The 12,222-nt window shown below is 34.9% G+C and overlaps 2 protein-coding genes across 2 annotated transcripts in view; both read left to right on the top strand.

The window, feature by feature from the left end:
• Nucleotides 1-12,222, top strand: part of LOC104757330 (chlorophyll a-b binding protein 2, chloroplastic) — a 39,705-nt gene that overhangs the window by 23,893 nt on the left and 3,590 nt on the right. The window lies entirely within an intron of this gene.
• On the top strand, nt 4,907-12,154 carry LOC104757333 (DNA-directed RNA polymerase I subunit 2). Its single transcript, XM_010480065.2, has 27 exons — nt 4,907-5,345; nt 5,444-5,529; nt 5,622-5,741; nt 5,840-5,916; nt 6,007-6,070; nt 6,211-6,281; nt 6,399-6,476; nt 6,565-6,610; nt 6,720-6,900; nt 6,978-7,030; nt 7,274-7,347; nt 7,441-7,558; nt 7,749-7,842; nt 8,035-8,150; nt 8,269-8,396; nt 8,496-8,575; nt 8,928-9,169; nt 9,257-9,412; nt 9,497-9,661; nt 9,738-9,812; nt 9,896-9,999; nt 10,091-10,166; nt 10,361-10,489; nt 10,571-10,711; nt 10,789-11,001; nt 11,149-11,403; nt 11,509-12,154. Exons 1-27 carry the CDS (start codon nt 5,165-5,167, stop codon nt 11,956-11,958), a joined length of 3,573 nt encoding a protein of 1,190 aa, XP_010478367.2. The 5' UTR covers nt 4,907-5,164; the 3' UTR covers nt 11,959-12,154.

Here is a 12,222-nt window from a genome sequence, read left to right as displayed (position 1 = left end):
AAAAGATGTTAAACTTTTTAGTGGGAATTTTTGGAGTTATCAAAACACGATTTTGCACTCCCTTGTTTCATCCAAGATACAAAATAGGAACACAATCTTGGACAAAATTCATCTTTTTACGAGTAAAATACATTTTAGAAAAAAAGAAAACAACTCTTGGAGTAGATGACACATTTTAAAAGAATTATTTATGAATTTGTCAATTTTCATGATAATATTTACTGATTTTGCTATTTTGTTTAAAATTATATGGATTTACGATTTGTTAGGTTACAAAAATACAATTAAACATGCGTCTAACACGTTATGTTTGTGTTTAATCAATTTTATTTGTTCTTAAACTTTAGTATTTGTTATAAAATATGTATTTTAGTAAAAAAAAAAAATCATAAATGTGGATATTTTTAAACTGTTAAAAAATGGGAAATCTATCATATTTTAGCAAAATGACATTTTCGTAAAAAATTTCTTAGATCATTGCATTTTCTGTAAGAATATCCATAATTAAATCTAAAAAAAATAACCATATAATAATTTATAAAAAAATGTTGTTTCTTTATTTTTTTATGAGAATCCAAATTATGTAATGATGGAGTACACTAGGAGGATGACAGTGTAAAACCCATGTAAATCACTATGTCGATGGATTTCTTTTTTATTTTTATGAATTGGAATACATACATTTGAAATAACAATAATAATATGAAAAGAGATGTTAGTGAGTGTAGCATTTGATGAGTATGAAAATAAAATATTAGTAGTAGTAAGGAATAGTGGTAATGGATTGGGGGAGCACGCGTGAGGGGATGGACAGAAGAGAGTCAAACACGGGGTAGTGTGAGCCGTTGGATGAAACAAAATTCTCAAATGGTTTCCGTTTAATGCGGGCATGATGGTGACCGTAGGATTGCTCCCTTAGCACGCGTGAAAAGCCTTTTTTGTTTTTGTGGACCTCCACCCAAACCACTCTTCTTTCTTCTTCTTCTTCTTCTTCTTTCACAGCAACAACAAATACTTATTATTTTAGACGACACTCTCTTCTCTTTTCTCTTGGGAACTCTTGTCCCAACCCATACTTCCAAAGAATATACTTACTTATTTCCAAACCAAACTCATCATTCTTGTCCCTTGAGCTGTAATAATAAGTTTTTCCTTTAAAAAAAAAAAAACAAAAGAGAACTGAGAGAGCTGTAATTTATGTTTGGCATGCGGATTCGAGTAAATATCTTGTGTTTTTTTTTTGGCCTAGCCACAAACAAGAAAGTAAAAATATTTGGTGAAAAAAAGTAGACATTTGGCTGCAATAAGCCAGTAAATATACTGAGGATTAAAATAACCGTGTAAACTACATATGAATCGTGTGGTTTAATTAAAATCATGATTTGGACAGTGTTAGCTTCAAAGGAAACGATGCCATATACATTAGTTTGAACTTAGAAGCAATAAATGTATTTATCCTCCACTTGGTTTCATTTAATTTTAATATATTGCTGAATGTTTGATCTGATGATACATGTTCCTTTCTAAATCCATCATTATGTTTCTATTTTTCTTCTTTTTCGTATTTTAAATTCATAAGATTGAAGTGGTAATTTTTTATATATACTACGTTGGATATTTCTATGATTATCCGTTACGACATTTTGATTATAAAAAACAAATTGTAGGACACTTGAACAATTTGGAACTTTGTTCTCTGTGTTGCTATAAGGACCGAACCAATACAACTCATTCCACAGACATTAAATCGTTACTAACCGAAGCATTGCTCCGAAAGACAAAAGTGTTTTTCAAACATCAACAAAGAGGCATTCGTTTTATCGGCCTTATTTAGAAGAAAAGAATCTAAAGCAAAACATTTTTGGTATGAGAACATCCAAGTGCCAAGTGAAAAAGATTGAAAGAAAGCTAAGATTAAAAACAAAAACAAGTGAAGAGAAGTTATAACAGTGTAATATGTTTGTTAAGATTACAATGGCTCTGATTGGTTACACTAATTAAAGTCGTTTGCAAATGAATCACTCTCATGTTCACCAATCAACAAAGCGTTTGGAGAGAGCGGTTCATAAGAGTGGTTAGATTTGGTGGTTATAGTGAGCGTTCAAAATAGATTTTAGGTGGTTGGAAGAGTGATTGCAAACTCTTCTCTACATGATACGTTTGTTTTAGGTGGTTGTCCAGTAACTTTTTTGTGTTATTTTATTATTTATTTTTTAATTATTATATTATTAAATATTTAATCTGTCTATAAAATTTAATTTTACATGTGCATTACAATAGATTTAACCTGGTAATTTTTTTAACAAATATATAAATATTTTATCTTCCATATTTTTATTATTTAATTAAATTTATTTTTAATTTTCTATAATTTAATATAATTTATACTATTCAGTCGCTGCAATGCTACCAATCAATCTAAATACTCAACCGCTCTCTTTTACCACACTATCTTTCTCTATCCACTATCTTTAACCGCTTTTTTTTAGCTGTCTCTTTTATAATCACTGATAATTTTTTAACTGCCTCGTTTATACGTGGTCACCAATCAGACCCAATAGCGTTTTCCAATATCATCCAACTATCCAAGATATAAACTACAAAGGACTAAAAGCTTCCAAACAAAGAAATTTCGAAGTTTAAAATAACATAGTTTCACCAACATTTTGTTTGTACGTTTTTGCTATACTCATTTCGTTTCTTATTATTCACCTAATTAATTCCAGATGTATGTATTTATAACTATGTTAGAAAACGTTATTGAATAAATATTGGCCATGAATGGATTTTATACGAAAAAAATTGGATATCCTATTTTTTTTTCTATCTTTTCTTTTTCTTTTTCTCTTTTTATAATGTTACAACTATTCTTGTATTTTTTTCTTTTTATAGAAAACTAAGGAATTCTAATCGTGAGCACTAAAAGAGGATCGACTTGTAAGGAAAGGGAAAATTAGTGTTTCGGAATGATCTTTGGTTAATGGCAAAGTCTTTGCTCATTTAGTGAAAAATATCCAAAAGTCTTTAATTGCCGAATGCATTGCTGACAGAAGCCATTTAGCGTTGACAGAAGGCCTTGTAGTGCTATATAGGAAGGTTCTTTACCTTCTTTAGTGCTGTGAATTGAAGAAGGTGGTCTCGATGGCTAATTTCTAACTATTTTATCATCTTACTGTTGGAAATCGAATGCATCAATTTTTTAAAAAAAATATACAATCAGAATAATAAATTATGATGTTTTGATAATTCCGACCACTTGAATGTTCAAAATATACATCACGAGTTGGATAAGATGATTGATGGGTACGTTGTCATCATCATATTATCCTACACTCTTAGAAATCGGAAGCCTAAACAAAGAAACTTTTAAATTGGAGTCAGTACATCATAAGGTCGAATAATGAATTATTATGTTTTGACACACCAAAGCCTAGGTTAGGTACTTGAGTTTACGTTGGTGAACGTCTAAATCATCACATAAATCTCACATACAAAACATTGATGCCCATCGATATACCCCTACAGAGATCTAATTAGGTGACACAAAATCTCATACGTCAGCTTTGTCATAGGACCATGTAAGTTTTGAAACACATTCATTACGTTTAAGATGTTAGACTGACTTGCATATAGTGTGAGACATTGTAAAGTACAACGGCTAGTCTTATTGCATTAAAATTGTTTTGATGCGTATAGGTATAGAGTATAGTATAGGGTATATCATCATGTTTATTGCTTTGATCTTTTAGGATATCTATAAATCGGCATTAGAATAATGCATGTTAGCATTTAGACTATAACATAATTTTGGAATTGTGGCACAGTGATATACTAACTTTGGATCATATTCATAAGTTATGATTATAGTAGAAAATATGAGATATTTTATATATCACTATTTCTAATAGGGAGGGGATCCAACATCGAGCATGAGATTATGCTTTATATAAGATTGAACATCAAGTGACCACAACTCTAACCCTCAAACACTATACACACCTCACCGTGGAAAGAAACATTCGACCTTGAGTAGAAAGTGTTTCTCTTTCGTTCATCTCTTACACCAATTTTTTTTTTGTTTAGGAACAATCCTCCCAACCGCACTTGCCTCCTAGAAGGCTAGAATGATTCAAATCCCCCTCCTCGGCGATAGTCTTTATCTTATTTTCTTTGAAACCATTCTAAACTCAGCCAAAGAATAGCTTGAGTCTCAAATCACTTCTTAATTAAGTCTATACATTTCCTATTGTAAATGCGACTCCAGATTAGTCACATTACATTCTTCTGATTTGAATGTTGAAAAAGCTATTGCTGTCCTCCTAAAAATCATCTGAACTAAATCATTGCATACCCCAAACGGAAAGTGTTACAATCTCATCCTCGAAACCATCCAACACAGACTTGTGTTGTTGCATGCAACAAATAACGACGATAGTTTAGAAAAGGAATTTAGAAAAGTAGAACAGAGAATAACAGAGAGTAAAAAAAAAAGACAATCAAATAACAACCACTTAACCAATGATCTTCAATCGACTCTTTGTACCTGTTTGAGTTACAACCAAACCGGTTTAACTCAAACCACAAGTGTTGTCTCTCACATGCACGACCAACAGAAAGCCAGAGGAAAAAACCCAAATTGAATGTTTTAATCAATTTTGTTATATGTAACGGTGGAACCGCCTAATCACACTAGCTCATACAACAAACACAACGTCCCCCAACGAACTTGACTAACATTGTTATGATGAGGATTATAATAAGAAATCAAAGTCTTAAAATTCACCAACAGTCAAGTTCCATTAAAATTTCACCCAAAAAAAAAATGGTAAATCTGTAACAAATCACTTCCTTCCCAATTGATCGAATTACAGCATTGGATAAAAAATGTAGTGGTTAATAATATAACATATAAAAAGATAAAGGGTATTATCTGCAATAAACATAAAATTTAAGACACCAGTTAAACCCAAAACCCTTAGTCCATTTTTTCTCGCGCCGCCTACGGTCTCAAACTTCTCATCTTCTCCTCCATCACAAAGCTTCTTCGAGACTCAATTCTTAAGTTTCCGTTGTGTTGAGTTCATCCCCGTGACGGCGAAACCCTAATTTCCAGCTTCCTCAACCTCAGAACCATCCCTGTTCGAGAGCAAAAACCCTAATCATCATGGTTGTGAACGCAAAAGACTCGACGGTTCCTAATGTCGAAGACTTCAGGGAGCTTCACAATCTCGTCACGCATCATATAGAGTCGTTCGATTACATGACAGACAAAGGTCTCGATGTTATGTTCAATCGAATCAAACCCGTTACTGTCTACGATTCAGACTCCGACAACAACTTGAGCAATATCCTTTTTTTATTTATTGTCTTAGTATCTTTGGTTTGCGCTGTTATAATGTTGAATTTAGTGTTGTGAATGTGATTCCCTTGACAAGTATGCTACTCTGGTTAGAGAATCCTGTAGTATTCGCTCCTCAGAAGGAGAGTTTGAGTTCAACATCAAGGAAAGATTCTTTGTTTCCCTTTGAGGTAAAGTGTTTGAACTTGTTTCTGGCTTATTAAAAGGTTTATACTTTTTGGTTGTGTTAATACCTTTTTTTTGTGTTTTCTTGATTAAACAGGCTAGGCAGGCGAAGATTTCGTATACAGGAGCCTTTATGGCTGATGTTTGCTTTAAGTATAATGATGGAGTTGTTGTCAGAGACAAATTTGATTTTGGCCAATTTCCCATTATGCTTATGGTTGGTGCTCTGTTCTCTTCTTTTCTTTGCTTATTATGATTACAAGTCTTTATTTATGAAGCCTAATGGAAATTTATCTCCGTACTTTGTTATTGCAGTCAAAGCTTTGCAGCTTAAGAGGTGCTGATTGCCGGAAACTGTTAAAGTGTAAAGAGTCAACTTCTGAAATGGGAGGGTAAACGCTCTTCCATTTATTATGCGTTTATGATATATTTTTCTTTCTATTAGTCGATTGTGATAATAATTTTAGCTTTTCTTGAAATAGGTACTTTGTTTTGAATGGGATCGAGAGAGTGTTCCGATGTGTTATTGCACCTAAGCGAAACCATGTAAGCTACTTCGGCTTTTAACTGACTAAGTTTATGAGTATAGTGTTTTGCTTATAAAGTTTATGAGTATAGTGTATTCCCATGAAGTTGCTTGTATCATGTCTCTCTTAATATAACTGACTAAGAATCTCTTATGATAGCCAACAAGTATGATCCGAAGCTCATTCCGTGATCGTCGGGAAGGATACAGTGACAAGGCAGTTGCCATTAGGTATGTGAATTTTATCTCTTTGTTATGATCTTGCATATAATAAATGCCAATCTTCACCTAAAGTAGCAATATATCGTAAAGAGTTCTTCATGCGGTTTTCTTCTTCTTAATTCATAGGTGTGTAAGAGACGACCAGTCATCCGTCACTGTTAAACTGTATTATCTTCGCAATGGAAGTGCCAGAGTTGGATTTTGGTGAGTTTTAGTTAACTTGACATGTGGAATATGGAAGACATTACCTACAATTTGAGCTACACGTTAAACTTATCTCTAATGGACACAGGATAGGAGGAAGGGAATATTTGCTTCCTGTCGGTCTTGTTCTCAAGGTATTAGTGACTCTAATGTATCTTTCCCTATGTCATGAGAACAACATGTTATTTAAGGCGAAGTGTTTTCTGTTGGTAAATTTTCTTATCTGTCCTCATATATTCCTAGGCTCTCACTGAAACCAACGATGAGGAAATATATAAATGCCTAAACTGTTGCTACAATGAGAATTATGGAAGAGGCGATGGAGCTATTGGAACCCAACTCGTTCGTGAGAGAGCCAAAATTATTCTTGATGAAGTGCGAGACTTGGGTCTTTTTACCCGGGAACAGTGCCGGAAGCACTTAGGTGATCTAACTGTCTCAGTGTTTATGTATTCTTATCTCAAAACTAGTAAGCTAATGTTTTACTTCTAAAACCAACAGGAGAACATTTTCAGCCTGTTCTTGATGGGTTAGAAAAAGAAAAATATCCTACTGTAAGTTTTCTTGATCACTCTTAACCTCCTTTATTGGTTCATTACTACAATAGAGGTTTTGTTTGCAAAAAAGGTTTCTTTGCAGTAGGATTTCTAAACAAAAATAAGTAAATAACTAACTTCTTTGAGATTGGGCTGTTAGCTTCTTGGATTTCCTGATTAATTTTAATTTCGTAAACAAATTTTTACAACTGCAGTAAGTCCTTTCTAATTACTTCTCCCGCTTCATTCTTACATATTTAGGTTGCTGAAGCTGTGCTCAGGGATTTTATATTTGTTCATCTTGACAATGATGACGACAAGTTCAATTTGCTCATGTAATTTTTTACTTTTGCGTCTTGATGGCTCTCACGTTGATTTTCTTTTTTGATGTGGTTGTGGTCAACATTCTTTTTTTTTTGGCTTTGCAGCTTCATAATTCAGAAGCTCTATTCTTTGGTGGATCAGACATCTTTACCTGACAATCCGGATTCTTTGCAAAATCAGGAAATTTTGGTCCCAGGTCACCTTATAACTATTTACCTCAAGGTATGCAATAATTTTCCATATGGTAGAAACATGTATGTCGATGCTCATTATATAAGAGCATGTGATTTTGTCATTATCAAATGTTTCTGAAAATATACAATTCTGTTTTGCATAACCATGAAGTGTTGTGCTTACTAGACAAAGGTTTTCCTTCATGAGTTAACTGACGTCACATGCATTGGTCATCTAGGAAAAACTTGAAGATTGGCTGCGGAAGTGCAAAAGTCTTCTTAAAGATGAGTTGCATAACAAGAGCTCGAAATCAAAATTTTCCTTTGAAAGCCGTAAGTCCTCTTTTACTGTTTTCCCTTTTCAATGTTCTATCCTCTGCATTCCTTCAAAGTTGAAACTATGGAACTCATTTGTTCGATATATCCACATTTATTTTCTACATGAAATTTTTGGTTGTTCTCTTCCATAAATATTTTGATAATGCAATGTCTTGTGCTTGGTGATGACTCCTTAACTGAATGCAGTTGCTGATGTCAAGAAGGTTATTAACAAAAATCCTCCCAGGAGTATTGGTACGTCAATTGAAACATTGTTGAAGACAGGAAGGATGAATACCCAGTCTGGTTTGGATTTACAGCAGGTAAGCACTTTTAGTTGATCACTTGCTTGAGAAGCTTTTTTCTTATATAGCTAATCTCCATTGAGTATGATGTAGTTCGATAGAACAGAACTAATATAGATTCTCAATTCTTTACCAGAGAGCAGGTTACACTGTTCAGGCTGAGAGATTGAACTTTCTCCGTTTCCTTTCATTTTTCCGGGCGGTTCATCGAGGTGCTTCTTTTGCTGGACTTCGTACAACAACTGTGAGGAAGCTGCTTCCTGAGTAGGGTCTTTCACTTTGTACCCATCAAACTCTAGATGTGATAATGCGGTCCCAAAATAGTATTCTTCACATTTTTCCTGTTTCATTGTTATCTTGTAGATCTTGGGGGTTTCTTTGCCCTGTTCACACTCCTGATGGGGAACCTTGTGGATTACTGAATCATATGACTCGTACTAGCCGTGAGTTTCTCTAGCTCTCTCTTCACACATCATTTTGTGATATTCACTATTCTCTTTACTTGACATGTCACTAAACCAAGTTGGAGTTTACATAGAATCATGTTTAGTTAAGAGTGTCTTTTATTTCTCAAGGTAAATTATTATAGACTGGAATTTCAGACTTGATAAATGTTTTTATTTCGTTTCCCTTTTGTCTCTATTGATCGTTAGTGTTTTTTTTTCTGCGGATGCATTTAATATGCATAAATTTTTAGACTTGGGTAGATTGTGTTCCCTCGTCATACCATAAAATGTACTTTTATTACAGTAGTACAACTTTGCTTATTGTGTTCTGATTGATTATGGTGTTCAGGAATCACTTCTCAGTTCGACTCAAAGGGAAACATCAGAGATTTTCTGAAAATAAGAAAGTCAGTTGTTGAGGTTCTTGTTGGGGTGGGTATGGTACCTTCATTGCCAAAGCTAGTACGAGCGGCACCACCAGAAGTCATTCATGTTCTTTTAGATGGTCAAGTTGTAGGCACGCTATCTTCTAACGTAGTCACGGACGTTGTCTCCTATTTGCGGAGACTGAAAGTGGAGGCTCCTTCAGTGGTAAGGCATATCACTTCTTAACAGTATTTGTCTGACCATAAAATATATCATTAGAAGATAATTATATATGTGAATGCTACTCTACAGATTCCTGAAGATCTCGAAGTGGGATATGTACCTACAAGCATGGGTGGATCTTATCCTGGATTGTATTTGGCATCATGTCCTGCAAGATTCGTTAGGCCTGTTAAAAATATATCTATACCTTCTGAAAATATTGAACTTATTGGACCGTTCGAACAGGTAGCAGATCCTAAGTATATGTTTATCATATCCACCTTTCTCTGTACAATCAAATTAAAAATATATATATCTCTACCATACCAGGTTTTTATGGAAATAAGCTGTCCTGATGGAGGAAATGGAGGAAGGAATAACTCTTGCCCAGCAACTCACGAAGAAATTCATCCAACTGGGATGATAAGTGTGGTTGCTAATCTTACACCTTGGTCAGATCATAACCAAAGTCCGCGTAACATGTATCAGTGTCAGGTATTAACTAGAAATTTGATTCAAATTTAAAAGATTCTGCTACTGGACGTTGTTCTTAAAATTTTACCTTGTACAGATGGCGAAACAAACCATGGCATACTCTACTCAAGCTCTCCAATTTCGTGCCGACCAGAAGATTTACCATTTGCAGGTGAAAGTACATGGTACAATTTTCATTTGAACATTCTGTCTTTTTTGGTCCCATGTCTTATTAAATTCTTTTGTTCTCTACAGACTCCTCAATCCCCTGTTGTGCGCACCAAAACATACACCACTTACAGTATTGATGAGAATCCTACAGGGACTAATGCAATTGTTGCTGTCCTCGCTCATACAGGGTAAGAAACTTCTTTTGCATATAAGAGCTTGACAATAAGCTTTTTTTCATTACTGTTCTCTTATCCCTTTTTCCACCTATCTGTCTCACAGATTTGATATGGAAGATGCTATGATTTTGAACAAATCATCTGTGGAGCGGGGAATGTGCCATGGGCAAATATACCAGGTTCGAGTTCCCATTCTCATTTTTTTTTGATTAAGAGTCCGGAACTTTAATGTAAACCTGGTCAATATCCCCTGCACTCATTTTTATATGAATCCCAGAGAATAATAGTCTTGTAGTTGCAGCAATCAATTTAGTACATATTTCAGAAATTTAAGCTTCTGTGAATTTCTAACTCTTGTTATATGCTCGTGCAGACAGAAACTATTGATCTGTCAGATCAGAATAGCCGATATGATAGTGGTCATAAAAGTTTTAGGAGGAGTCATGCTGACAAATCAGTTCATTCTAGTATCGATGCTGATGGATTACCATATGTTGGGCAGGTAAATACTGCTTTATTTCCTCTCTAGGTTTCATTATTTTATATTAGTTTCCTTGTGACTAATTTGTTGGGTGTAACGCAGAAAATATATCCAGATGAGCCGTATTATAGTGTCTATGATGAGGTAACTAGCAGAATAAGGACCACGAGGCGAAAAGGTACCGACCCTGTCATAGTTGACTTTGTCTCTGTTGACATGAAAAGCAAGAAACATCCTCAAAAGGTGAGATTTAACTCCAACTATCATCGTGTAGACTGATTATGATTTGTTTAGAATCTTATTTTCGAGTTTCTTGGCAGGCGAATATTCGTTTCCGGCATGCAAGAAACCCCATAATTGGAGACAAGTTCAGTAGTAGACATGGGCAAAAGGGTGTTTGTTCCCAATTGTGGCCTGATGTTGATATGCCGTTTAATGGAGTTACTGGCATGCGTCCAGATCTCATCATTAACCCTCATGCTTTCCCATCAAGAATGACAATTGCTATGCTTTTGGAATCTATTGCTGCTAAGGTATCCTTAGAAATTTGTCTGACTCTTGGGTTCCATTGACGCTGTTGCTGTGCATATTATGTTTGTGTGTCGTTTAACCAACTTCCCATTTTATTTTGCTGGTAAGTGAAGTATAATATATAATGCTTATATCCTCGGCTTTTGCAGGGAGGTAGTCTGCATGGAAAGTTTGTCGATGCAACGCCGTTTCGTAATGCAATGAAAAAACCAAATGGAGATAAGGAGAGCAAGTCCAGTTTGCTTGTTGATGATCTCGGTTCCATGTTAACTGAAAAAGGGTTCAACTACTATGGGACTGAGAAATTATATAGTGGACTTTTAGGAGTAGAACTGGAGTGTGATATATTTATGGGTCCTGTTTACTACCAAAGATTGCGTCACATGGTCTCAGACAAATTCCAGGTTTTGCAACCCCTCTGGTTTCATCTCTTTTATCATATCGTCTCCAACTTGCACTTCTCTCTTCTTCGTAGTACTTCATCTGAATCATAATATTCTGGCTTGCAGGTTAGGTCCACTGGACAAGTGGATCAACTAACTCATCAGCCAATCAAGGGAAGGAAACGAGGTGGAGGGATTCGGTTTGGTGAAATGGAAAGAGACTCACTACTTGCTCATGGAGCTTCCTATCTATTACACGACAGGCTTCACACTTCTTCAGATCACCACATTGCAGATGTATGTTCACTGTGTGGAAGCTTGCTCACTTCGTCTATTGTGAACGTTCAACAGAAGAAGCTAATTCAAGTTGCTGGAAAGTTACCTCCTGGTAGAACTCCAAAGAAGGTAACTTGCCATTCCTGTAAGACAAGTAAAGGCATGGAAACAGTTGCAATGCCATATGTGTTCAGATACTTGGCTGCAGAGTTGGCTTCAATGAATATTAAGATGACTCTTCAGTTGAGCGAGAGAGAAGGAGCAACCGATGAAGATTTAATACCAGAGGAAGAAAAGTAATTAGATCTCACAATGTACTAGTGTGTAGAATAATATTCTTAAATCATTTTTGGTTTTGCTTCGTTAGTATATTCCCTAGTGGAAAACGTTACCTATATTTTGAATCAAAGTGATTGTCTTCAACATCTGTGTAAGATGACTTGTATGGATAAAACCAATGCGTTTGATTCTACAATACCATTAACTTGATTGGTGACATGTTCAACTAAGTTGCTCAATTGTGATTGCTGCAATTCAGCAAACCTAATTTCATTATATTATCAT

Source organism: Camelina sativa, chromosome 17 (genome assembly GCF_030686135.1).
Source record: "Camelina sativa cultivar CO46 ecotype springtype chromosome 17, ASM3068613v1".
In the NCBI taxonomy this organism is placed as follows: Eukaryota; Viridiplantae; Streptophyta; class Magnoliopsida; order Brassicales; family Brassicaceae; genus Camelina; species Camelina sativa.
This window is presented reverse-complemented; position numbering and strand designations above follow the sequence as displayed.

Coding starts and splice junctions, on each gene's coding strand:
- LOC104757333 (XM_010480065.2), top strand. CDS start 5,165: ATGGTTGTGAACGCAAAAGACTCGACGGTTCCTAATGTCGAAGACTTC. Junction 7,348..7,440: donor GACAAGTTCAATTTGCTCAT/GTAATTTTTTAC, acceptor TTGGCTTTGCAG/CTTCATAATTCAGAAGCTCT. Junction 10,000..10,090: donor GCTGTCCTCGCTCATACAGG/GTAAGAAACTTC, acceptor TCTGTCTCACAG/ATTTGATATGGAAGATGCTA.